This window comes from Lepidochelys kempii, chromosome 5, assembly GCF_965140285.1.
Source record: "Lepidochelys kempii isolate rLepKem1 chromosome 5, rLepKem1.hap1, whole genome shotgun sequence".
NCBI classification, from domain to species: Eukaryota; Metazoa; Chordata; order Testudines; family Cheloniidae; genus Lepidochelys; species Lepidochelys kempii.
The window spans coordinates 128850777-128878540 of record NC_136384.1 but is presented as its reverse complement, the minus strand read 5'-3'; the positions used below and the strand labels follow the sequence as shown (position 1 = coordinate 128878540).

The following is a 27764-nucleotide window of genomic DNA, read 5'->3' as shown; positions in this document are numbered from 1 at the left end:
CCAGAGATAGAACCTTGAGAAGAAATATAGCTAAGCTTTCCCCTAATGTTATGAGACTAATCTGGTTTCCGAAAGAAGACGGGGGGGGGGGGGGGGGACGACAAAATTAAGACTTATCCTTACCTGAAAAAAAAAAAAGTTAAGAGTTCTAGCTCATGCTCCCACATCTTCCAAAAAAGGGAGAAGGGAAGGGAAGCTGGTTAGTCGATCTTTTTTTAACAAAGCATGCTGGGAAGGGGTGCAGTCTGGTGGCTCTTTACAAAGTAGGCTCTTCAGGTTGTTTAGTATTTATCAGAGCAGCATCCCAGTAGAAGAAGGAGAGCTACATGAAGGTACTTGTGGGGAGGACAGGTTTGTTTTTTTCTCTCTGATAAAAGTTGTTTTAACAACCAGAAAAGACTTCAGGAACCATTTGCATTTTGAATGTTTGTTCTGGGAACCGGCTTATATGTAAGTTACTGTGTTTGGGACTATAAATCACTTTCTATGATTAAAAACTGCTTTATTTCTGTTCGCTTACTGTCAGGGGTCAGGGCAGGGTATACTGACTCAGTGTGCAGCTGGTGATGGGCTTTTAATTCCTCTGTGGTTTTATACTATTCTCAATGACTTGGGGTTTAGTAATACTAGAATAAGATACCTAATGAGGCTCTCTTTTTTCTTGTGTAGCTGGCATAAAATTTTTTTCGAGCATGGTGTCTTTGGCATGGACTATATACTTAACAAACTTCAGGTACTGATAAGTAGGATGGGAGGGGTTCCCAACCTCAAGGGGGAAAGAAAACTACCTTAGTTCAGTCTGGAAGCAAAAAAGCTGCCCTTCCATACAGTGTGGGGGAAGAAAGGGAATGGTTACAGCCGCAGGCTGGAAGCTGGGGATGTTTTCAAACAGCCCCTGATTAGTGGTGTCTCACAACGGACAGTTTTTCCCACCAAGAGAAACTATTTGGCTCTACATCACCATTTAGTCATGACTGGGATTTAAAGGCACAGTCTAGCCATAAGGGTTCACAGCTGAATACAGTAATTCCCCTGCATCTTCTCATGCACTCCCAGGACTCTCACATCACAGATGCATTTCCATTACTTCTAGGGAAGAGCAACCCTACCAAGTGCACACAGGAACATACAACTTACCTAAAATACATAGGCTGAGGTATTTAACGAGGTGAAGCACTGTCAGAGATATTAACATGTCTTTTTGGACAATGTGAATGAGTCAAAGCAAATCTGAGCTCCTAGAGAAGGAAACATGATTTTGTTTCTCTAACACATTCCATTGTTAATTGTTGAGTGTCAGAAATGTTCACTCACCCCACGGTAATTAGTTCCAGTAACCAGTGAATTCGAACTTGTTCAATGCCGCCATGTGGTACCGAAGACACATATGCAAGGTTCAGCTCTTGGTCTTTACTGAGGTCAAATAAATCCGCTCTGCTGTGAGGTAGAGGAGGACTGGAGGTGGGAAAAACAATAGGTCACAGAACAGATCAGTGCAAGGGCCAGGAATAAAATCCAGGCCGCTTCAGTCCCAATTCAGGGTCCTGTCCATGGGGATACACTGCTTTTGCTGGAGTAGTAAGTGCAGCTCAGCAAAGTGGAGTGAGGAAATTGAAACATGACTTGGGGTTTATATCTTCTTGTTACAAGTTAGCATCAGAATACAGGACCGTGAATCATTCCATGGGTAGCAGGGCAGGAAGATTTTGCCTCAGATTACTTAAACTCAAACACGCATAAGGAAAATAGGCAACAAGAGAATTCCCTGGGAGTAATTAACACTGTTCTAAGCATAGTGTCAGCCTGCCTGGCTCCCACATCTACTGAAGCCAACCAAAATCTTCCATAAGTCATGTAGGGGTTTGGTCTGTCCATTGACTTCAGCAGAGTTGGCTCAGGCCTCAAGAAAGCACATGCTGCTGTGGACGTTCTGCCATGCAAGTCTCTCAGTGTATGCACTCCACTGCCATACTGTGCCTCGCCCCTGGGCACATGTCACACGGGTGTTTGCCATGGGACAAAGCAGGCTGAGAAACCCTGAGCCATATTTAATTCTTCATTGATGTACAGTAACACACTCATGTTAACACTGACTCTCTGGGGCCCACTTATTTCATTGAAATTAACAACAGGGGGAAGACTCCGTGTGCCCTTTGCCCCACTTTTGAACCCACAAAGAATAGCTACTATTTGGAGGGAAAATGTTTTCTCCAACAGTTAGAATATGCTCTGAGTTTGTTGGGTTAAGTGCTAACTGTTGGGGTTGCAGCAACAGTGGGGGACTGGACGCAGTGACCCAGGAGGGCCTTTCAGTCCTATGTTCCTAAATACAGGTCTCCTGTGAATGCCCTAGTTCTCATAATTCAGCTTCGTTTTTACAGAAAAGAGAGAACATGCTAAATCATTGCAAGACTTGGGTAAAATATATCCTGATACACTTCATACTTTTCATATACTTATGAAACTTAATAGAACTGAACATTGTGCTGGTTTACTTTGTTACGGGAGCATAGCTTCATTATACTCATAAAAAGAAAAGGAGTACTTGTGGCACCTTAGAGACTAACCAATTTATTTGAGCATAAGCTTTCGTGAGCTACAGCTCACTTCATCGGAGGCATACTGTGGAAAGTGTAGAAGATCTTTTTATATACACACAATCTTCTACACTTTCCACAGTATGCCTCCGATGAAGTGAGCTGTAGCTCACAAAAGGTTATGCTCAAATAAATTGGTTAGTCTCTAAGGTGCCACAAGTACTCCTTTTTTTTTTTTTTTGCAAATACAGACTAACACGGCTGTTACTCTGAAACCTATACTCATAAAGAACCTATTGTAATGCACACTCACTCATTGTGGGTAGCTGTCGCCTTCTAGTGGCTGGACCAGATAGAAGTTTGAATCTGCCACTGCTTCCGAGCCAATGGACTCAGTGGTTCTCAACCGGGAGTCTGTGGCCCCGTGGGGATCTGCAAACCCTTTCAGGGGGGCCACGGAGCCCCACCACTGAAACTCCAAGCTCCAGTGCCGGCCCCCCACCCACTGCAGGGCTGAAGCCGGGAGCGGCGCAGAGCTGAATCCCCGAGCTCCCCTCCCCCCACCCACCCTAAAGTCGGAGCGGCAGGGAACTGAAATCCTGAGCTCCCCCCACCTCCACGATGAAGCTGGGAACAGCAGGGCTGAAGCCCAGACACAGGCAGAAGCCCTGAGCCCATGGGCACAGTTGAGGGGGCATGAGGGTCTTGCCCCTGCAAACTGCAGTGCCTTACCCAGAGTGGGGCAGTCCTAGGGGCAGCTCTACCCCCCCCCCCCCGACATCTCTTCCTCCTCTCTCAGCCCCCCTCAGGTCCCACCCTCTGGCCAGATCCTAGGCGGGAAGCCAGAGCCAGGCAGTGTGGGCAGCTGCTCCTCTGGCTGGTGATACCATGGAGTGGGCAGTCCTGGCATTCCCCAGTCTGCTGCTGGTGCCCGGGGTTGTGGCTTCTCCTCAGCTCCCAGCCCCATTTGACTGCTCACACAGCTGGTCAGAGCTGCCCAGACGGGGACCTGGCTCCTGGGCTGGCAGAGCCCTCAGGGAGCAGCCACTGGCACACAGCGACAGGTGAGTGGCCCGCTGAGATGAGTCAGGAGGTGGTGCTCCCTCCCTAAACCCTGCTGTGCGGAGCTGGCCCAAGCCCTCCCAGCCCTTGCCCTCCCCCTCAAAATAGAAGTTAAACTATGCCTATGCTCAAGGGTCTCACCCCTGGCCTGGAGCCCTGAGTCCTGCCTCCCCCTCTGGGCCCTGGAGTTTTTGTAGCATGTTAAGGGGGGCCTCAGAAAGAAAAAGGTTGAGAACCCCTGCTTTAGCTCAAACACCGCTTCACATTACTAAACCCCTTTATTTTGCAAAGACCTACAATGGATTTAGCATGGGTTATCCTATCTCAGCAGCAGCTTTTGTCCTCTGTGGCTTGTTGTCCTAGTATCTGTCCTTTCCCTTTACTTTTCCTTTCTAGTTTACATATATCAAGTCTATAGAATCTCAGAACTTGGTGTTTCGAAGATTTCATCAGTGTTCTCTAGCAAGTCCCAAATCTGGTCTCTGTCAGATCATCTGATATTCCCATGACATGGAAAGAGGAAACTACATTCAACAACTAGACCTACTTCTGATTCAGATTTCCAGTTAAGCCCTTTTGAGGTTCCTGTCTGACTAGATGTGAACTGTGGCCTGATGTAACAGAACCGTTGTTTGTACCTTTTCTGCCTTCCTTTTAATCTGTTTTCCTTTCCTTTTGGAGAAACTGTAAATGGAGGTTTGTAAATTGTAACCAAGATATTTTCAGCTAATATTAATAATAACCTCAATCATTTAAGAAAAAGTTTAAGAAAGCTGGCTTTAACTTTCCTTTCCTGTACACTTAGAAATATGAAATAAAAGTTTTTTATAGCATGGTGTGGTTCAGAAGTTAAACCTTAAACTGTTCTAAAAATGTGTTGGGGTTTAGCACTAACTATTCAGTGTCTTTGACGATGTCTAAACAATCTATAACATGGACTGTCCACTCCAGAAACATGACAGTCACAATCAACGCTACCATCTAATGTTCTGGCATTTCTAAAAGCACAAGTGTTGACTCCAGCTTTCCCTCATCTTGTTAGAATCATAGAATCATAGAATATCAGGGTTGGAAGGGACCCCAGAAGGTCATCTAGTCCAACCCCCTGCTCGAAGCAGGACCAATTCCCAGTTAAATCATCCCAGCCAGGGCTTTGTCAAGCCTGACCTTAAAAACCTCTAAGGAAGGAGATTCTACCACCTCCCTAGGTAACGCATTCCAGTGTTTCACCACCCTCTTAGTGAAAAAGTTTTTCCTAATATCCAATCTAAACCTCCCCCACTGCAACTTGTTGTCTTGGAGATCTTAAATGTGAGATCTTAGCCATTAATTTAAAGGGAAGGAGGAAAGTGTGTAAAATCTTTAAGACACTTTCTTACAAGTGTTGCCTTGGTGTGAGTTGAATACTGTATGTAAATTAAAAGGAGTTATTTGAACAGTCTATGTAAAAACCAATTTCCATTTCTATTAGGTTTCACTTCCAAGGTTTTTCCAATCTCCTAACACTGGCAGTGCCTAGAGATTTAGGTAATTCTACCATGTTTTTCCTAATGTAAAAGAGAAGGTGGGAACCTCACACTCAAAAGAGAGACTGTAGATGTCCCTTAGAAAAGGGTACACTCACTTTTTCCAACACACACTCTGCTGATTCCAATTATTTGGGGGATGCAGAACTACCCCCACCTCACATTTGGCTGAGTGGGATCACATCCTGTCTCATTGTGCTGATGACTGTCTGCCTTAACCTATGCAGTGGTGTAGTAGCCCTGTCGGTCCCACAATATTAGGAGACAAGGTGTGAGGCAATATCTTTTATTGGACCAACTTCTGTTGGTGAGAGAGATGACATTTCGAGCTTACACAGAGCTCTTCTTTGGGGCTGGGAAAGGCACTCACAGTGTCACAACTAAATACCTTGTAAATAGTCTGCCAGGATGAGGCATCCCCTGCTCCATCTCCCTGTGGGTCCTGGAGCCCAGCATAGTGTAATAAGGTTACATGGTCACAACTACCTTGTATTTATCTGCGACACTCTGAGTATCTTTCCCACACAGGAGGAAGAGCTCAGTGTAGCTCGTCTCTCTCACCAACAGCAGATGGTCCAATAAAAGATATTACCTCCCCCACCTTGTCTCCAGCTTAACCTATCACAGACTTCCAGCTGCAGAGTAACCAAGGCACTGCTCTGATACCAGTAACGTGGCAATAGCGTGGATTGGGAACTCTGGCTCCCTAGGCTGCTCGACTGGAAAAGAAATCACACATTTCTCAGGCAATGGGCACATGTGATAGATACTCATGTAAGATGCCACATATTAGTTTACCGGTCTATTTTGGGGTCTGCCTAGGAGGCAGAGCAGTACAATCCTATCCATGGAGGGGGGAGTAAATGTGTGAGCCTGTTACATTACAATATGCTGGGTTCCTGGACCCACACCGAGATGGAGCAGGTTCTGATGCCTCAGACTGGGAGACTAAAAGAAAAGGAGTACTTGTGGCACCTTAGAGACTAACCAATTTATTTGAGCATGAGCTTTCGTGAGCTACAAAGCTCATGCTCAAATAAATTGGTTAGTCTCTAAGGTGCCACAAGTACTCCTTTTCTTTTTGCGAATACAGACTAACACGGCTGTTACTCTGAAAACTGGGAGACTATTTATCCAATGCAGGAAGACAGATGTAGAGTCCCTAAGGCAAAAAGAAGGTGAGGGGATGAGAGGTGCACTTGCTGGGAAAAGCCCCTAGAGAAAGTCAGCTCAGGAGTGAGTTCCACCTATGGTTTGTTGGGGCTTTAGGCACAATTAAAACACCAAACTGATGGATGAGTTCTGACTATTAACCCAGGGTGTACTGTATTGGGAGAAGGCCCTGCATGTTCACAGGCCCCTGAAAGGGCTGGGGAAAGAGCTTTCAGCTGAATCTTCTATCCTGTCCTAAGACCCATTTTGCTGCTCGAGACTACAGTAATATAATACTGGTCCGTATTCTGCTCTCTGCTACAGCTGTGCAACCCCGCTGCACTAGAAGAAACTAGCAATCAGTAGCTAAGTGTGGGAAGGCACAGGATATGATGCTTTGATGTCTGGAAAACAGAACCTGAAAATCTGACTACCTGAATTGGGTACCTGCCTTCTCAAACTTACAAGACCGGTTTAGCTTACCTGTGGGGACTGTTTAGGCCATAAAGAAAAAAACCTTCCTCCCTCCTTGACTATCCCATGGGTGGTACCAATGCAATATGTAAAGGAAAGCATCCTTGCTTTCCTACAGATGGTATGAACTTCAGTAGGAATCAAGTATCAGAGGGGTAGCCCTGTTAGTTTGTATCCACAAAAACAATGAGGAGTCTGGTGGCACCTCAAGAAGTAGGTTATAGCCCACGAAAGCTTATACCCAAATAAATCTGTTAATCTTTAAGATGCCACCGGACTCCTCGCTGTTTCAGTAGGAATCTTTCTTTCGAGTTGGATTTGTGAGTGTTCAGAAAGCAAAGGACGCTTACCAGAAGCCAGTGCTTTTCCAGAAGTGCTTCAGGGGTCTTTCAAACTGCGAAACATCCACGTGTAGCAGGTACGATCCAGAGACCGCACGGAGCAGCATGTGCAGGATTATTACCACGGTCTCCCAACTCCGAACTGAACCCATGGGGCCCAGGGCCATGGGCCGGGATTAGACTAACGCCGCCCCAGGGTCGGAGCTCTCACTGGAGCAGGCACCCCAACAGGCTTCATCCCAGGGGTCCCCCCAGGCATCTCAGCTCCCCAAGCGGCAAAAAACAAGAACAAAACCTGGCCGCCGAACACGGAGGCGGAGCGGTGGGGCGGCCGCCGAAGACTAGTCGCGTTCCCGCCGAATTCCCGCCGCCGCCGCCGGCGAATTGCGGCCCCACAGCCCGACGCCGGGCCGCCCCGCGCACCTGCTCGGTTCGCTGGTGCCTGGAGCCGGCCCTGTCAACTCCCGCTCCGCGGGGGCCTGGACAGGGGACTCTGTTGTTACGCTAAGCTCCGACTGCTCGTGGGTCCGCTCCTCTCTTGGGCCAGGCGTGGGAGAGGTTCTCCCTTTAGCGGCTCATCGAAAGCCAAAGCGTAGCTCTTGAAATACAGTACACCCCTCTTCGTGTTACACAAATGGTTTCCCCTGCTTACTTCCTGCTTTCCACGATATGCATCTGAGGAAGTGAGCTGTAGCTCACGAAAGCTTATGCTCTAATAAATTGGTTAGTCTCTAAGGTGCCACAAGTCCTCCTTTTCTTTTTGCGAATACAGACTAACACGGCTGTTACTCTGAAACCATTCTTAAATATAAACTTTAGTTATGAAACAACACGTAATATTATCCCCAAAGTAAAAATGGGGCAATACTGTAAAATTATATGTTAGAGGAATTAGGGTTTCATAGCAAAGCAGAAATAAAGATGTTTTCTGCTCCCACATAATCTGCAGTGGCTGTATGGTGTAACCACACCTTTTTCCTTTAATACTTTGAAGCAATTTTATATAGTGGCTTTCTTTTCAGTGTATCTGTCTTTCTATATCTTCCTGCCTCCCATTTTTAAATGTGGGTCTTTTCTTCCTTTTGTTGCATTTTGGAGGGAGGGAGTGCATTTTTGTTTTCCAATTTTTGCTTTCTCTTTGAATCTGTCTGTTACAGCTTGGTTTACTTTTCATTTTAACTTTGCTTCTTTTCATTTACTTTCTCAGTGTCGTCTATTTCCTTGACTCTGTTTTAGTACTTACCTAGTACTAGAAGCTGGTTTTGTCTTTGTCATCCCCTTCCCTTCCCCCTTTCTACTTCCTTCCTGTTCTATTACAGTAGGCATGTCTAGAAAATAAACTCACCTAAGGTGAGGGACTAACACTTACAAAATAGGTTTCAGAGGGGTAGCCATGTTAGTCTGTATCAGCAAAAACAAGAGGGGTACTAAATAAATTTGTTAGTCTCTAGGTGCCATAAGGACTCCTCAGACTTACAAAATAGTTACCCTCCTGAGTCTTTCTTGCCAGATGTCCCCATTTTGGTCACATCCCAGTTACCTATATTCTACACATACTTGGTGTATTTGTACTTCTATTGTTTGAAAACTATTTTTAGTGGAAATAAAGAATAATGAAACTGAAAATGTAGGGTTTTTTACACTGAAAAGGAATCTCACAGCACTTCAATTTTGCCCCATCAGTACTTTTTTCTCTACTCATTTGGGGCGTTTGTTCTACATTTGGGCTGTAGCACATGGAAAGAGAAAGCTAGAACAGTTTAGGTTTACACTACAGAGTTAGATCAACTAAGACTGCTTCCGTTGACCTAACTCTGTAAATGTCCACACTACACCATTGCTTCCGCTGATGTAAGTCACCGACATCATAACTCCACCTCCACGAGAGGTGTAGCATTAGGCTGATGTAGTTAAGTCAACACAGTGTCCGTGTAGACCAGTGGTTCTCAACCTATTTATCATTGTGGGCAGCATATGGAGCCCACAATGTGTTATGTGGCCTGCAGGTGGAGAATCACAGCGCCCTGTTCAAACACCCCCACAGTCCCCTATGCCCAGTGCCCCCCATGCAGAGATCCTACCACAGAGCGGGGCCAGGAGCAGAGTCCTGGGTGTGGGCCAGGCAGCAGTTGGACCCCAGGATCCCACTGAGCGGGGCCATGCGGAAGTCAGCAGCCAGACCCAGGACCCTGCTGTGCTTCAGCCGGACCCTGGGACCCATCCACCATGCGGGGCTGGGCATCAGCTGGCTGTTTGACCCCGGGACCTCGCTGCCATGCAGGGCCAGGCAGCAGCCAGCCCCGTCCCAGATCCGGCTGCACAGGGCCAGGCTGGGCAGCAGATGGACCTGGACCCTGCCGTGCAGGGCTAGGTGGCAGGTGGACCCCGCAACTGGACCCGCCGGACAGCCAGGACCCGGACCCTGCTGCATCAAGCTGGGCAGCCAGGACCCCCTGCACCCGGCCAGGAGTGGAACCCCCACCTCAAACCTGAGGGTGCTGCAGCACCCCTGCAAACCCCTAGTTCACAGAGCCCCCCCACCCCAAAACCTGCCCAGAGACCCACTCTCCCACACCCTGCCATCCTATGGCACTCACCAGCCCCAAGCCTGCAGGAGAGCTCCTGAAGGCTGCCAGATGCAGTCTTTTCCTCAGCTAACCCCACCCCCTGCCAGGCCAGAGCAGCTATGTGCTAACTGGGCTGCATGCGTACACAGGTTGAGAACCACAGGTGTGGACACTGCATTACTTACATGGCCTTTGAGAGCCTGAGCTATCAGCCCTGCGCAGGGCTCACTGCTGGAGCACAATGCCCTAATACTGTCAGTTAAATTGGTAGAAGCACTTCTGGAGAGGATGCACACTGCCGACAGAGGGGGCATAGTGTGGACGTGAAAAAACATAGTAATTACTGTGGTGGCTGTACGTCAGCCTAACTTAGTTGACTTAATTCTGTAGTGTGGACAAGGCCGTATAGACTGCATGAAAGAGCTTTCAGGGCAGATAGTCAATTGCCTAGTATTGTACTACTCTCTGGCTTTTGTCAGAAAGGAAAGAACGGAGGCACTCAAGCAACACTGTAGTGCCTTGGTAGGACTGTAATGCCAGTGTGTTGTGCTTTGTGGTGTAACACCTTGTACATGAGAACCAGGCATTGGGCAAATAACAGGAGTTTCCAAGCTGCAAAGCCCAGGCACGCACATCACAGGTTTCCCCAGTTATTAAAGAGGAAACCTTTATCCACTATTCCTGAGGGGTTATCTTCACCTAAAACACTACAGCTGTAGCACTTCAGTATATACTACCTATGCTGATGGGAGGGATTCTCCTGTTGGCATAGATAATCCACTTTCCCAAGAGACAGCAGCTAGTTAGACCAAAGAATTCTTCAAGAGAGCTAGCACTGTCTGGACGGGGACTTAGGTTGGCTAAACTACGCCACTCGGAGGTGTGATTTCTCACACTCCTGATGTTAGCTATGCCAACCTAATTTTCTAGAATACACCAGGCCTCAAATTCGCTCCACCCTCAGCCCTTCTAGGTGCAGTCCTTGCCCCTCTCCTACCCCAACAAACAGGACAGCATTTTGGGACAGATCCTGTACATGAATACTTGCTGGAGGGGCAGATGGGCAGTTAAATGGCTTTGAGGGGAACTCCAGGTGTGTTGACATCATTGTACACATCTCCCTTCCCTACACACCCCAGTCTACTCTACACAAAAGTTCTCCCCTATATGGTCTCTGTGTGTCCCCAGTGAGACCATATACCCCTAAATACACCCACTATGCCCCCCCAGAAACCCTATAACCCCTACAAACCCACCAGAGACCCTATACACACTCATTATGCTCCCAGACACCCTATAACCTGTACATGCCCCCCAGACCCTATACCCCTACGTATACCCACTATACTCCCCAGAGACCCCATATCCCCCTACATACACCGACTATACTCCCCAGAGACCGCATACACCCACTATACTCCCCAGAGACCGCATATCCCCCTACATACACTGATTATACTCCCCAGAGACCCCATATCCCCCTACATACACCGACTATACTCCCCAGAGACCTCATATCCCCCTACATACACCGACTATACTCCCCAGAGACCTCATATCCCCTTACGTACACCGACTATACTCCCCAGAGACCGCATATCCCCTTACGTACACCGACTATACTCCCCAGAGACCGCATATCCCCTTACGTACACCGACTATACTCCCCAGAGACCGCATATCCCCCTAAGTACACCGACTATACTCCCCAGAGACCGCATATCCCCCTAAGTACACCGACTATACTCCCCAGAGACCGCATATCCCCCTAAGTACACCGACTATACTCCCCAGAGACCGCATATCCCCCTAAGTACACCGACTATACTCCCCAGAGACCGCATATCCCCCTAAGTACACTGACTATATTCCCCAGAGACCTCATATCCCCCTAAGTACACCGACTATACTCCCCAGAGACCGCATATCCCCTTACGTACACCGACTATACTCCCCAGAGACCGCATATCTCCCTACGTACACCGACTATACTCCCCAGAGACCGCATATCTCCCTACGTACACCGACTATACTCCCCAGAGACCGCATATCTCCCTACGTACACCGACTGTACGCCCCAGAGACCCCATATCTCCCTACGTACACCGACTGTACGCCCGAGACCCCATATCTCCCTACGTACACCGACTGTACGCCCCAGAGACCCCATATCTCCCTACGTACACCGACTGTACGCCCGAGACCCCATATCTCCCTACGTACACCGACTGTACGCCCCAGAGACCCCATATCTCCCTACGTACACTGACTATACTCCTCAGAGACCCCATATCCCCCTACATACACCCACTATACTCCCCAGAGACCCCATATCCACCTACATACACGGACTATACGCCCCAGGGACCCCCATTTCCCCCTTCGTACACCGACTATACGCCCCAGAGACCGCATATCCCCCTACATACACCGACTATACTCCCCAGAGACCCTACATAATCCCCCAGTGCCTCGGGGATTTTTCCCCCCCCCCCCATGATCACATGACCTACCCACGACTCCACCTCCGTGTGGTTCTTTTCGAGAAGGAAAACAAAGGATCTCGATTACTATTGGTCCCTGCCCCGAGAGCCCCGCCTTCCTGCCTGACGTCATCACAGCTCCCCAGTGTGACAGATGGTAGGCGTGGCCAAAATAGAACGCTGACTTTCATCCGGGCACCGCTCTGTATGTCACACGCTGCGTCCCGGAGGGTGGGTGGGCGTGCGTGCGTGCGAGTGAGGAAGGATTTCTATAAGACACGAGCTGTGAGTCGCTGTTTGTTTGGCCAATCGAGACGCGTTTCTGTGTTGTACGGCCGGTTTGAATCCTAGTAGCTGCCGTTAGGTTCGTTAGCCGGGAGAGCGCCGCTTCAGCCGCGAGCCCGCAGTGTGAGCCCGAGAGGCTGAGCCTCCCCCCCTCGCCGCGAGGATGCCGAGGACCCCGCGCAAGAGGTGAGTGAGCGGAGGGGTGGACGGGGCTGCCTGTCCTGGGCGACAGCCGCTCCCCGGGCCTCCTGCTCAGCCTCCGCCCCTCCCCCCCGTGTCTCCCTCCGTACCCCGGCACCCCTTCTCCGCGTTGGCAGGCCGGGGGGGTCGGACGCTGAGCGGCCCGGGGCCTGACAAGGTGTTTCTCCTCAGTGAGGTCCTGGCCTCCTCCTTGGTGAGCAGCGTCAACCACGCCCTGGGGAAGCTGCTGGACATTTGGCACCAGATCGGCATCAAGGAGGAGATGCAGCTGGAGCGCATGCAGGCGGTCAAGCAGCACATCGAGGTGAAGTGGGGTGTGGGAGGGGTGTCTCCTCACCCTGCACCTCTGTCCATTTCTCTGCCCAGCAACAATCCTGCCCACTCCTCGTTTCCTCCTCGGTGGGCTCTGCTCAGCCTCATCCCTGTGCATTCCTCCTGCAGTTCCTGGGGTTCTTCATGGCTTGTGGGGGCTGCAGCTGGTCCCCTTTCCTCCTTCCCAGACGGGGAGTTGCAGTGGGGAGGTGCAGAGGGACAGATGCTCACAATGGGGAGGGTAGCAGGGCAGCTGAGCTGCTGGGCTCTTTCTGTTGCTTCCTGTGAGAATGGCAGTCCCATCCCGAGGGCAGGGGATGTGCCTCCTACCTGGCTTCTCTTCTCCAGGAAGTGGGGAAAGCAGCCATTCAGAGGGAGGTTTTCTCCTAGCTGGCGCTAAAATCATGTGCCTGTCAGTGACCTAGCTCTTGTCTCAAAAATATTATTTCCTGGGTTGCAACCTGGCCCACTTTAAGCACTGGTGTCCACCTGCTGCTAGATGTACTTTCCTGGGAACTCCCAGTCCATCCTGATATGTCCAGCACACAAGCCATAGAATGCCAGAGCTGCAGCTATGTATGTGGCCTCAACTCTCAACCCGCTGTGGTGCTGTGAGAAGAAATACATCAAAGGTTATAAAAACTACAGTAATGAGGGCCATATAAATATCATTTTCACACCTTTGAGTGCTTCTCTTTGCAACTGGAATATTTCCAATGTAGTTTTTAGATGAACTTTTTTGAAAATAAAGTTTTGCGTTATAGATTATTTCGATTCTGTTAATAGAAGCAGAGCACTGTCTTACACACCTTGCAAGCCATTTCTTACCATATTAGACTCTTCTCTCCTCTCCCCTCTTCAAACCTCACTAGTACTGCCGCTCTTGCCTTAGAAAATAAACAATGAATGAGACAGGACTCTCCCATTAGGAATATTTTCTCTCAAATTCTCACAGCACAGGAAGATTTGACAGAACAAGAAGCAGTGGTCTCAAGTTGCAGTGGGGGAGGTCTAGGTTGGATATTAGGAAAAACTATTTCACTAGGAGGTTGGTGAAGCACTGGAATGGGTTACCTAGGGAGGTGGTGGAATCTCCATTCTTAGAGGTTTTTAAGGCCTGGCTTGACACAGCCCTGGCTGGGGTGATTTAGTTGGGGTTGGCCCTGCTTTGAGCAGGGGGTTGGACTAGGTGACCTCCTGAGGTCTCTTCCAACCCTAATCTTCTATGATTTGTCACCTGCATGTCCTATTTAGCTGCCTTAGCTGTGCATGCACAGAGTAATTTTAAATGGGTTGCAACTTGGTCAAATAAAACAAATCTTCATCAGCACACTCAATCTCTCTACTCTATGCAAAATTTCAACTCTGCTTGGGCATTTCAACAGTTAAGTTGGTAAGTTTTTTCTTGTGTGTTGTGACTGAAAAAGTTTGTTCAGACTATGCCTGAAAAACTTCAGATTGAAAGATAAAGGCTTTGGAAAGCTGAGCAACTGTGGTTAGAACAGTAACTTCGAGGTATCTTTAAAACTGTACTTTTTTTTGTTGGAATAGTTATTGGTACAGGGTACCACCATGACACCAATTCAATCATAAATTCCTTTATTAAATCCAAAGACCAAATTATATTTATGCAATTGCTCTAAATGTGTCTAAAAAGCCTATATAACCAGGGATTACTACATCCAACCAGTAACGGATGTTCATAAGCATTTAATAAAGACACAAATGGACTAAATCCAGGGGTGCTTAGACCTATGTTAGTTTACTCCAACTTGGGCAGGCAGTTATTAGTAATGAACCCCTAAGAGTTCATCTTTTTATACCCTTTAACAAACAAGTGATTGCCAATTCCTAACTTTAGCTAAAAACTAGTTTTGGGTTGGGAACACTTACGCTTGGCATAGACAAGTTACAACTGAGCCCTTTTCTTCAAGATAACGTAGGTGTGTCAGGGATCACTATAAGTTTATCGTATCACAACTTTTCTTAGAATCCGCTCTGATAATGAGAAATTTCTTCTCATCACCTACATTGAGTTCAGCATTTTTACAACTTATCTTGCCAGCTACATTTTTTTTCCTTACAGACTTCCCACAATGGCTAACTGACTTTTGTTTTACTTAAAACTACAAATCACAAATTTTCCTTCATTCCTACACTCTTGTACATTGTAGTTAGTGATGTGCTAAAGCTGAATTGTGCTAAGCACCTAAGTTTCTGCCTCCTCACATTAGTACAGAGATTTGAGCAGACACCAAGCTTACTACAAAACAGACTGATGTTTGTATGATTATCCTAGCTTTCCAAAATGAAACCTTAGGAGCTGTTGGAAAGGGAATGTAAGCTTGGCATACCCTATATGGATGGCCATTCTAAATGTATGAAGTAGTGCAACAGGTGCCAAATCAAAAATGGGCTAGAGATCTTAGGAGCTAGGGGAGTTGGACTGTGGAGACCTACAGCCCAAGGAAGTGGGCCAGACAGATCTGCATGCGGAAGTACCATAGAGGTTAGAGAGAGAAATGGCAGCTTCCACACGCTTAGACCCAGCTTTAGAAACATTTGGGATCCAAAAGTTGGGTCCAGTTACAACAGATTGTCCCCCTAGGAGGATTCAGCCAGATCTGTACCATGGAATTCACTAAATCTACATAAGTATACTAGCTCTGCAGTGATGGAAAGAGCAATAAAGTAATCGGTGGTCAATACATTGAATCTAAATACACATTGGGAGCTGCTTTGCTGAGTGAGTAGTGATCATTTTTACAGTTTTTCTGATCATGATGATACTTAAGTCAACAAAAGATTTGTCCAGGCTAACTAGTTTGAACTAATGAACTACACAGATGTACAGTTTTCTTTACTCAGTTTCTTAATTTAGGTATAATCTTGGTGCAAGATTTGGTTCATACTAGTCATGTCCTGAGCTTAGAGACATTGACCTTTAAAATATATTAAAATACAGCTCAAGTGAAAGGTTTAGGCCTGTGCAAGGTCTAGAGAGGTGCTTAGGAAAAGTGATTAAATCTTACAGACCCAGGCCTGCAAACTAGTTTAAATAAGTAACAAGACAGGTGCAGGGTCAAATGTTACAGTATCGTCTATTTTGAGTCAACCATGGACCAAGTAGATCAGGATCATGCCATTTGAGAACTGGGGCTCGTAAATTGGATTTAGATATCTTGTTAGGGAATTGGTAGCATGTACAATTACTGAGGCTGTCTTGTGCCAAAGCTACCCTGAAGCACGGCAGCAGGCAGTTTTGACTTGTAAGATTACATGCATACTAAAGTAACTTAATCAACACTGAAACAGCTTATTGCCATATGGGAGCTACTTGTGAACATTCATTTGTTTTACAATACTTGACAAACCACCCAGTTTTTATGTTAAAGCAAACAAACCAGATACTGCTGGCTTGATTTAGAGATTGGGAAGTATTAGAATTAAAGGGTAGGTCACTAATGATTAGATTAAGAGAGCCCTTCATAAAAAGCAATGGATGCCTCTATACCTCTGATTTAAACATGGGATTTAATATTGATTTTCTTAGCTAAGTGTGGCTGAACAGATTATCCACAGAACAGATGGTAAAGCTTGAGGACCAGAAAATACTGAAGGTCAATGTGTGAATTCAACATCTGTAACTTAAGTGCCTCATTTTGTAACAGTATCCCTTTTAAAATACTGTAGTGTTCTAGTGCATTGAGTGCAGAAGTTCTGCCAGGTTGTAGCTATATTGTGTCCCCATAGATTAGAATAATCAGAGCAAATGCCTCATGACGTTCTCTGAGCTCATCTGACTACACTGAAATTTTATCCAATCTATTGGTAACCAGGATGGAGAGTTGTATCTCACTTAGAAGCTCACTGGATATCAGTTTAATTCACAGTCTGAAGTTAGTTACTGGACCAGGCTGAAGTAAATAGCTCTTGCAATCCTGCAAGCTGAGGAGATGAGCTTAAGCCTAAAGCTTTCCCTTTCTCTATTTGTAAGATCTAGAGATGTCTGGAGGCCACTGTCTCCTTGTCTGGGTTGCAATTAGTCTTCAGATATGGAGCAACTATGTAACTGGCATAGTTTGGAGGGAAGGGACAAACTAGTTTGGAGCATATGGGCAGTGTAGAAGGAGAGGTGCACATATATCCATTCATTTCTTTCTTTCTTTCTTTTAAAAGTGAATTAAAATGACTGCCTTCTAGTTAAGCAGGAGAACATTAAACTTGCTCCAAATCTTTTACGTTCAAACATTCCATTGGGTGTCTGCTTTCATGTTGCTCTTCTTTCAGGCAAGATGATCCTGCAGCATTGTCCCAACAATTTCTGAAAAGTAGTAGTGAAACTTATTAGGATCCTATATTGGAGGAGAAGGCTCATGCTATTGGTAGTTGATCTTAGTCTCTGCATTATTGATTTGACTTACAGTTCCATTGATGATGGAGACAGACCTGTTGGGTCACAATCTTACAGTTCATAGAAGACAAAAATACCATGCCTCTGATAAACTTTGGGAGTGGGGTTTACTGATGTTAAGCATGAATAAACATATATATATATATATATATATACACTGAAATAGATTGTGGAGTTTGTGAAGTGGTACTCAAAACTGGAAGGGTTATACATGAGTCACATAACAAATGCTGGAACATCAGGCATGCAGGTTTTTGTTTTCCTTGCAACAGTTAATATTGAATTTTGCAACTAGTGTCTAGGTGTATGGAGGCAGGAGTGAAAACGTGCTGCAAGGATCAGTAACTAAGAAGAAGCTCCAAAAACTAACGCCATGTGCCTAACTTTCATGTGAATTAAAGACCTCTACTGCTTCTCTCAAACTGCATAAAATGTTGCTCTGTATTCTACTATTTAGAAAATACCCAAGCAAAAACACCTTCTGTCATGCTCACCATGCTGTTTTATCTGATTTTCCTGGAGTTATTTTTTAGAGCAGAGTTATATTTCAAGTAGTTTCCTTTCACGAATACACAAACAGAAACTGAATCTGAGAAGCTTGGAATAGTATCATGTGCTACCATGAACAAGGAACTGGTAAGAGTGCTCAAGTATCCCATTATATAAATGGATTCTGATTAGGGCTGCCAATTGCAGTTAATGCAAGCGATTAATGCAAAACAAATGAACTAGATTACAAAAAAGTCATGATTAATCAGTTTTAATTGCACTGTTAAACAATAGAATACCAATTAAATGATTATAAATATTTTGTATGTTTTTCTACATTTTCAAATATAAGATTTCAATTACAACACAGAATACACATTATAGTGTTCACTTTATACTATTTTTATTACAAATATTTGCACTGTAAAAGAAAAACAAAATAAATAGTACTTCAACTCCTCATACATGTACTGTAGTGCAATCGCTTAATCATGAAGAATTAGAATCATGTAGAATTATTTTTTTACATAATAGCATTCAAAAACAAAACAATGTAAAACTTTAGAGCCTACAAGTCCACTTCGTCTTACTACTTGTTCAGCCAATTGCTAAGACAAACAAGTTTGTTTACAATTATGGGAGATAATGCTACCCACTTCTTATTTACAGTGTTACCTGAAAGTGAGAACAGGTGTTTGCATGGCACTATTGTAGCTGGCGTGGCAAGGTATTTGTGCCAGGTACACTAAACATTCATGTGCCTCTTCATGATTTCACTTGTTCTATTGATAGGTACCTAGAGGCTAAATAGAATAGTCCTGGGGGAATTCTGCGCCACTGCACATGGGAAGAATTTATATCCTCCACAGCTTTCTTTGCTTCCCTGCAGAATAATGACTTTCTGATGGGGAAGCAAAAGGAAGCCACGAGCAGTCATGTAACCCTCCCCAGCAGTATGTTGTGGGTGCCCAGGGCAGCAGGCAGAGAGGTAACTCACTGTGGAGCAAGGGGAGGGACTGCAGAAGACCCGGCTGGTGGCTCCTACCGTGGGCCGGGCTCAGCTGCTAGTCCTGGCTGGGCTGGGGAGGATGGGACTTCCCCTGCACGGCTTCTGGGGCTGTCATACTTACCCCGGATTTCTCTCCTGGCTGTAGGAAGCTCTGCAAACTCCCTCTCACCACCCCCACCCCTGTGCTTCCTGCACCCATCGGTCCTCAGCTGCAGGGGGAGGGATCACTGTACAAGGAGCTGCTCCCCCATCCACCCAACCCCTGGTGCATCCAGATCCCCCTCATACCCAGTGCTACTTCCCTTGCACCTGGACCACCCTGAGCCACCTGCACCTGGATCCCCACCTTACTGAGCCCCAACCAGCTGCACCTGGATCCCCACCCCACTGAGCCCCACTTCCCCAGCATCTGGACCCCACCACAGAATGCCCTCAGGAGTAACAGGAAGAGGGAGCAGGGGTTGTACAGTGTTTAAGCAGAGATACTAAGAATAGCTGTGTCTTGCTAACTAACATATGGGCAATATGATGTTTTATAGATGCTCCCAGAAGAAAAATAATTCATATAGGTTTCCTGAATGGATGGCGATCACCTGCTCTCCATCCACATAGGGGGAAGGTTTTGGTCTTTACTATGACAGAAGTTCACTGCTACAACTGCCTTTCTGAGAGACTGGAATAGGGGAGCAAAGTTGCACACTCTGTGCCAAATGATCAGAAAATGAGATGGGGAAGCTGGAGAGTATTGACACTTCATTTGTGTAGCTGAGTAGAGGCTGCCTGGAGTCAAGAAATACCAAAGCTGCATGTTAAGTAACTAACTACCACAGTGATGTTGCATGATCATGATGGGGAGGCATAGAGATTCATGCTGAGTTGGTGAACTCATCTCCCTTGTGACTCATGGTAACTTAAGTTCAGGCTACAAAACTAAATTCTGATGCCCACCTTTGTTCACCCAGATGAGACCCTACTTAAGAACCATAGTTACCAACAGGGTGCTTGTATGGAATTTATTATCTATACTGCAGGAGCCACAGTCCTGGACCAGGAACCCATTGTGCTAGGCACTGTGTGGCAAAGGCCATCCTTGATCCAACGTGCTTAGTCTGTTTTTTATGACATACTTCAATAGCCAAAACCAAATGCACCCAGAAAAAAATACTGTAGGGCTGTTTGTATTTCAATAAGTATTTGAGGGTTGTTGAATAATCTCTCAAATGAGGTACTAATCTTAGAGTTGCTTGTAATAGGCTGTGACCATTTACATTTACATCTAAAATTCTGAAACTTCATTAACTCATTAATTATGGGCTCCTGCATACAGGATAAGTCCCAAATTTTAACTGACTTTCCTATCAGAGAGTCAGTTGTCTTGGATTTAAACCACTTAAATGCCTCTCAAGTGAAAATATGCCATATGTAGCCCCCTAAGAAGCTATTTATATCTTTACAAAGGAACTAGGAAAAGACAATTTGACTTTTTCAAGGGTCTCTTAGGCATGAATTAGCAAAATGTGCGTTAGGTCAGATTTCATAAATGGATAACAAATCTCTCAGGTAGGCAAAGCCAGCTGCCCAAATTCTAGTGAAATAAAAATAGAGATGCTTGATAGGCATACCTTCTTGCCACTGCTAAGGTACTTTGTAGTTCTTAGGATCACACATGACATGGAAAAACATGCCCCCTACTTAGACTAGTTTCCTAACTAAATGTTAGACATGAAAAAGAAGGATTTAAATACTGGGTTGGGCCAGTGGTCCACAGGACCAGTGTCTTGCCTAACAACAGTTATTGCCAGATGCATCAGAGTAAGGTGTTTGAAATCCCAAAATGGACAATTATAGAATATGTGGCCTGTAGCAACTTAACTGATTACACCCCTCAGAGGATGGCTAATTCCCTTAAATCTGAGGGTTTATTGCTTTCTAACACTTTCTTTTTAATCCTGTCTTGTAATTGTGAGTGTCTTCATCCATATAAATACCCAACATGTATTGATCCAGCCATCTGCAGTCTCCAGCTGTGCTTCAGCAGCAAGTTGTAGCTGTATTCCAGTAGCTAGCCCCATATTGCCCCTCAGATCATATGCAAAGTAGCTCCCAACTTTCTGGATCAGCTGGTGATGGATATAGGCAGCAAGTGCTGTACAATAGAATCCTGAAGAATCTCCTAGAGCTGATTTATTCTTCTGTTTCCTTGAACATGGTAAAACATAGCCTATTTGCAGCTTAGTGGTTTGGCTGTCTGAGGTAGCAAGCTTTGAAAGATTCCTAGCGACCTGTTCCACTTCCTTCCTGGTCTCCAAATTGTTGGAAGTCATCAGAATGATCTGAATTTGAACAACTTAAAACAAGTCACTGAAAACTAAGTTAAAAATGGAAACATTGAGTTCTCCTTGACATGTCTTCAGCACTTTCCTAAACACTTAACCTAATCAGATCATTGCACTGACATTTTCTCAGGTTCTCTTGTGCATTTCCAGAACCTTCTCAATGTAACTCCTCTCCTGGAGCATTAATTCATTCATTGGGATGTATTGGCAGGAGTGTCGTAAGCAAGACATGTAAAATCTTTTACTCTACTCCATGCTGATTGGGCATCAGTTGGAGTATTGTCAGTTTTGGGTGCCACATTTTGGAAAGATCTGGACTTTCTCCAGTTTGTCCATAGGAGACCAACAAAAATGATTAAAGGTCTAGAAAACATGACCTATGAGGGAAGACTGAAAAAGTTGGGTTTGTTTAGTCTGGAGAAGAGAAGACTGAGGGAGGCTATAACAGTTTTCAAGAACATAAAAGGTAGTTACAAGGAGGAGAGGGAAAAATAGTTTTCCTTTACCTCTGAGGATAGGACAAGAAGCCGAGGTCTTAAATTGCAGCAATGGAGGTTTAAGTTGGATATTAGGAAAAATTTCCTAACTGTTAGGGTTGTTAAGCACTGGAATAAATTGCCTAGGGAGATTGTGAAATCTCCGATATTGGAGGTCTTTGAGAACAGGTTAGACAAACACGTGTCAGGAATGGTCTAGTTATTACTTGGTCCTGCCTTGAGTGCAGTGGACTGGACTAGGTGACCAAATGAGGTCCCTTCCAGTCCTAGTAATGAAGTCTATTACTATTGAAGTCAGCCTGTTAGATTGGGATCAGTGGGGGGACTTAGTGTTGAAGATAGGTCTTTTAAAAGGGAACTAACTAAAATGGTGCATGTGCTGTGACAGTCTACATAAATGGCAGTTGGTTGATCACTATAAATGTCATTAAGTTGCATGAATAAAATTCCTCCCACTTTGTATAAAAGAAATATCTAATTCCTTGCTTTTATGAGAGCTTTTTATCAGTTGATATTGAAGTGCTTTACAGAGGAGTTAGAGAGTAACAGCCGTGTTAGTCTGTATTCGCAAAAAGAAAAGGAGTACTTGTGGCACCTTAGAGACTAACCAATTTATTTGAGCATGAGCTTTCGTGAGCTACAGCTCACTTCATCGGATGCATACCGTGGAAACTGCAGCAGACTTTATATACACACAGAGAATATGAAACAATACCTCCTCCCACCCCACTGTCCTGCTGGTAATAGCTTATCTAAAGTGATCATCAGGTTGGGCAATTTTCAGCACAAATCCAGGTTTTCTCACCCTCCACCCCCCCACACAAATTCACTCTCCTGCTGGTGATAGCCCATCCAAAGTGACAACTCTTTACACAATGTGCATGATAATCAAGTTGGGCCATTTCCTGCACAAATCCAGGTTCTCTCACCCCCCTCCCAAAAACCACACACACAAACTCACTATCCTGCTGGTAATAGCTCATCCAAAGTGACCACTCTCCCTACAGTGTGCATGATAATCAAGGTGGGCCATTTCCAGCACAAATCCAGGTTTTCTCAACCCCACCCCACCCCCATACACACACAAACTCACTCTCCTGCTGGTAATGGCTCATCCAAACTGACCACTCTCCAAGTTTAAATCCAAGTTAAACCAGAACATCTGGGGTGGGGGGGGTAGGAAAAAACAAGGGGAAATAGGCTACCTTGCATAATGACTTAGCCACTCCCAGTCTCTATTTAAACCTAAATTAATAGTATCCAATTTGCAAATGAATTCCAATTCAGCAGTTTCTCGCTGGAGTCTGGATTTGAAGTTTTTTTGTTTTAAGATAGCGACCTTCATGTCTGTGATTGCGTGACCAGAGAGATTGAAGTGTTCTCCGACTGGTTTACTGGCACATGATGGCATATATCACATTGGTGGATGTGCAGGTGAACGAGCACATCCACCAATGTGATATATGCCATCATGTGCCAGCAATGCCCCTCTGCCATTTACATTGGTCAAACTGGACAGTCTCTACGTAAAAGAATAAATGGACACAAATCAGATGTCAAGAATTATAACATTCATAAACCAGTCGGAGAACACTTCAATCTCTCTGGTCACGCAATCACAGACATGAAGGTCGCTATCTTAAAACAAAAAAACTTCAAATCCAGACTCCAGCGAGAAACTGCTGAATTGGAATTCATTTGCAAATTGGATACTATAATTTAGGCTTAAATAGAGACTGGGAGTGGCTAAGTCATTATGCAAGGTAGCCTATTTCCCCTTGTTTTTTCCTACCCCCCCCCACCCCAGATGTTCTGGTTTAACTTGGATTTAAACTTGGAGAGTGGTCAGTTTGGATGAGCCATTACCAGCAGGAGAGTGAGTTTGTGTGTGTATGGGGGTGGGGGTGGGGTTGAGAAAACCTGGATTTGTGCTGGAAATGGCCCACCTTGATTATCATGCACACTGTAGGGAGAGCGGTCACTTTGGATGAGCTATTACCAGCAGGATAGTGAGTTTGTGTGTGTGGTTTTTGGGAGGGGGGTGAGAGAACCTGGATTTGTGCAGGAAATGGCCCAACTTGATTATCATGCACATTGTGTAAAGAGTTGTCACTTTGGATGGGCTATCACCAGCAGGAGAGTGAATTTGTGTGGGGGGGTGGAGGGTGAGAAAACCTGGATTTGTGCTGGAAATGGCCCAACCTGATGATCACTTTAGATAAGCTATTACCAGCAGGACAGTGGGGTGGGAGGAGGTATTGTTTCATATTCTCTGTGTGTATATAAAGTCTGCTGCAGTTTCCACGGTATGCATCTGATGAAGTGAGCTGTAGCTCACGAAAGCTCATGCTCAAATAAATTGGTTAGTCTCTAAGGTGCCACAAGTACTCCTTTTCTTTTTACAGAGGAGGTGAGAATTATCACCGAGTTAAAAATAAGAAAACAGGTGAAGTGAATTTGATGAAAGTAATTTTAGCATCTGCAAAAGTGGACATGCATACTGAAACTTGATGTGCAAAATCTAGCGATATTAAGGGAACATAGCTCTAGGTTTAGTCCAAACCTTAATGTGCATAGAAAATTGGGCCTGAGAGACAAGGTAACAATCCTCAGGGACTATTTTCTAAGGATTGCTACCTTCTTTTTTCTCTGAGAATATTTTCTAAGCATATGAAGCTTCTGACTATATCTAGGCCTTCATTTCTCAAACTTCATTGCACCATGACCCACTTCTGACAACATGACCCCAGGAATGGGGACTGAAGCCTGAGGTTGCTGCCCTGGGTTGGGGGGCCCAAAGCCCAAGCCCAAACACCTCAGGCAGGTGGGGCCAAAGCCCAACCCCAGGGGCTTCAGCCCTGGGCAGAGGGCATGTAACCTGAGCCCTGCTGCTGAGGGCTGAAGCCACTGGACTTCGGCTTTGTCCCCGGGGACTGGGACTTGGGTTTCAGCTTCATCCCCAGGCCCAAGCAAGTCTAAAGCCAGCCCTTGTGACCCCGTTAAAATGGATCCCCTGATCTAGACCTGTGTTCCCTTAATGTCCCAAGATTTTGCACATTGATTTTCAATATGCATGCCCATTTTTGCAGATGTAATGACTTTCACTAAATTATTTTCATGTGTCTTAAGAAACATGATTTAACAACTGATATAACGTTAGTCAAGTCACCTCTTGGCCATTCACCAGAATACTGTGCAGGAATCCAGCTGCTGAATCCTCAGCTGCCTTAAGCCTCCAAAATCTGACTGGACTTCAGGCACTGCAGTTTTCTTGGATCCTCTAGGCACACTTGGGCCACAGACACTGTGTCTGCTCTCTTCTGAGAGCTGCAACGCTGTGGCCTGCTGCCCAGTCCCTAGAACCAGTGCTGGCCACTCAGACTCTCCCCATAGCTTAAACACAACCTCTTTCAGAGCTCCTGCTATGGGATGTTCTGGGTTCATAGTTTACCTTCTCAAGGGGAATATGAATAGTGTAACACAAATGCACTTTGCACAGGATTCTAAAGCCCGTACTGTTACTCACATGAGGAAATACAGTTCCATACAAAAATAAAACCTACATACCTTTATCTGCTGCAGTTTCTTCACCATTCCAGAGCATTCTTTGGGCTGAGGTCAGTCGTCTGGACAGATCCAGGGTCCTTCTGCTGCATGGTTTGTGTTCTGAAACATGGACACTTCTCTCTCCTGCCCAAAAGCTCCCATGTGGCTCTCCCAGTCTTCCCACTGAGAGTATATCTACATTGCAAACAGGAGGTGTGATTGAAGCACATGTAGGCATACCTGAGCTAGCTCTGAGTCAAGTCACTACAAGTAGTAGTGTAACTGCAAGGTCACAGGCTAGCCACCCAAGTAGTCTAGCCTGGAACCATGGGTACGTAGTAGGGCAGCAAACATGTGCTGCCACACCTACACCACTAATTTTAGCCAGCTGGCTCTATCATGGCTAGCTTAGGTGTGTCTACATGTGCTGCAATTGCACCTCCCTGACTGCAGTGTAGGTGTACCATAATCCTTTTTAACCCTTGCTTTATCTGTCCTCTTTGGAAATTTTCCGCTCCCCCCGCCTGCCCAACAAGTAGGCAGAAGTGTAGCTACTCCTAGGCTCCTGCTAACATCAATATAGCTATTGGCTAGTCACAGTACAAACATTAAAGTTAGGGATCCTCCATTGTCATGGTTTACACTTAAAATTTAGATTGATCTAGCTACGTTGCTTAGGGGTGTGAAAAAATTCACACTCTGCGTGATGTAGCTATGCCTACCTAACCCTGGTGTAGACATGGCTAGGCTGATAGATGAATGATGCAGTTGACATAGCTACCACCACTTAGGGAGGTGTATTACCTACAGCAATAGGAAAAACTTCCATTGTTAGACACAGTTTTTATCTATGCTACAGGGTTAGTGTTGCATAGCTATAGTGCCAAAGCTATGCTGCTGTAGTCCCTGTAATGTAGATAAGCCCTTAGTCTGGTGTGTTTCTGATACAGGTCCTGTCAGCAATGGTGGATAAACAGAAATAGAGGCATTTCATGATACTGCAGTTTTCATAGTGGCAACCTCATAACATTAACCAGAAGTTGTACAGCAATTTACAAATTATATTGATAGTTTAGCACTGGGCCCAGTGTTGGGCTTGATTACTGTGAAGTATGTTAGATCTATCCAAGTTATTAATAATTATTTTGTACCCTTTCCTGGGCAGGATCTGTTGAACGAAATGATTACAGAGGAATGCCAGTTAAAGGAAAGAATCGAAAGCAGCATTGAACGCCGTAAAAAGGAATTGACGTCTCTGAGAAATGAGCTGTCACTGGATCCCTACCTGGTAAGATGGGTCTAGGTTTATTATGCCTGACACACAATCTGCTAGTTGACTCCAAGGTTAAAGTTGCTGTTTGAAACTGTTCAAATATGGATTAAATGTTCCCATGTATGTGGTCTTTTGATGTAAAATTTCAATGTTAATATTTATGCTCTTTGAATTTTCTATACAAGTTTTGGGTTTTTTCTTTTTCTTTTTGGTGTTTTCTCCCCCCCGCCCCCACCATACAATTTTCATAAGAAATCTAAAGCTGGTCTCTAGCAGAACATCTACCTCTATTATAATTTGCTTTTAAAAGTATGGGTCTATAGGGATCAATTCTGAGCACATCTGCTAAAACAAGTAGTTTATAGAAAAATACTAGACTAAAGGTCAATTTGCTTTTTATATTAACAAACAGTTAATGTAGCTGCAGAGGCCATCAAATCTCTCCCTTCAGAGAAATTCATGAATTGCCTATTGAAAAATGACTGCTACTGTGATCTGAAGACTGAGGGCTCAGGCCGCATCAGTTAAAATGGTTGCCATTTTGCTACAGTAGGAAAATGTGGAAGCTTACGAAGCCTTTGGCAAATATGACCACTGCCTCCTATTGTTCCCGGTGAGAAGGATACTCCGTTGATATCAGGAATGATTGCAGCTCCTCCCTACTGTTTCAGGAGTAGAGAGGATCCCTGTGGGGAATAAAGGAATATGAGGGGCAGGGAAAGCTGGAGAGGAAACTGGGACATGTTTCATAACCTCAAACCCGTTTACTTGTCTTGCACAAAAAAATTAGACTACTTCCTTCTCTTGCCTTAGTATAACTTAAACATGATCTCTATCTGCTATGTTCAGCAACCATTGTGAGCTGTCATGACTTTGTCCAAGGAAGACCAGTCTCCAGAATTCCATGTTGTCTGGTACACATGGAGCTTAATCCTTGTGTAACCTTGCAGTAAATTCCCTGCAAGGACCCAACTGCTGGACCCAAACGTTTGGTCCCTTTTCCTATCTCTGAGGGTTTCAGGCAACTCCCAGGTGCAGACCCCATGTTTGACATTTTTCTGAGGCAATGGGACACCAGAGTTTGGCCACCTTAGACCCCAAAATAGTACCTCAGCTCTCCTGGGCCACCAATTGCTTAGACACTTTTTCGCTGGAGTCTTGCAAGCTCCACAACTGTGGCTTCAGGGACAATGTGCCAAAAAACACAGGCTTAGGTATCTGGTTAAGAAATTCCTGTGTGACCTTTTTAAAGCATGCTAG

General features: G+C 45.3%; 2 protein-coding genes across 7 annotated transcripts in view; one reads left to right on the top strand and one right to left on the bottom strand.

Annotated features, from left to right (window-relative positions):
- The window catches only part of IDUA (alpha-L-iduronidase), a 105335-nt gene extending 96633 nt beyond the window's left edge, over positions 1-8702 (bottom strand). For 2 of the 5 annotated variants that reach the window (XR_012159156.2, XM_073345817.2), the window contains exons 1-2: positions 7102-8697; positions 1315-1455 (exon numbers count right to left, since the gene is read on the bottom strand). Coding sequence is in view for 4 of the 5 variants with exons in the window: in XM_073345817.2 (XP_073201918.1) it covers positions 1315-1455; positions 7102-7259 (299 nt within the window). In the remaining variant the exon portion in view is untranslated. Of the gene's footprint in view, positions 1-1314; positions 1456-7101 lie in introns of all 5 variants that reach the window. The other 3 variants (XM_073345816.1, XM_073345818.2, XM_073345814.2) reach the window with 3 other exon arrangements.
- A 3671-nt stretch (positions 8703-12373) lies between these two features.
- The window catches only part of LOC140911848 (protein regulator of cytokinesis 1), a 35595-nt gene continuing 20204 nt past the window's right edge, over positions 12374-27764 (top strand). The window contains exons 1-3 of one of the 2 annotated variants that reach the window (XM_073345807.1): positions 12374-12613; positions 12800-12932; positions 26397-26519. In XM_073345807.1, coding sequence (XP_073201908.1) covers positions 12591-12613; positions 12800-12932; positions 26397-26519 — 279 coding nt within the window. In that variant the 5' untranslated portion in view covers positions 12374-12590. The remainder of the gene's footprint in view (positions 12614-12799; positions 12933-26396; positions 26520-27764) is intronic. The other variant, XM_073345808.1, reaches the window with a different exon arrangement.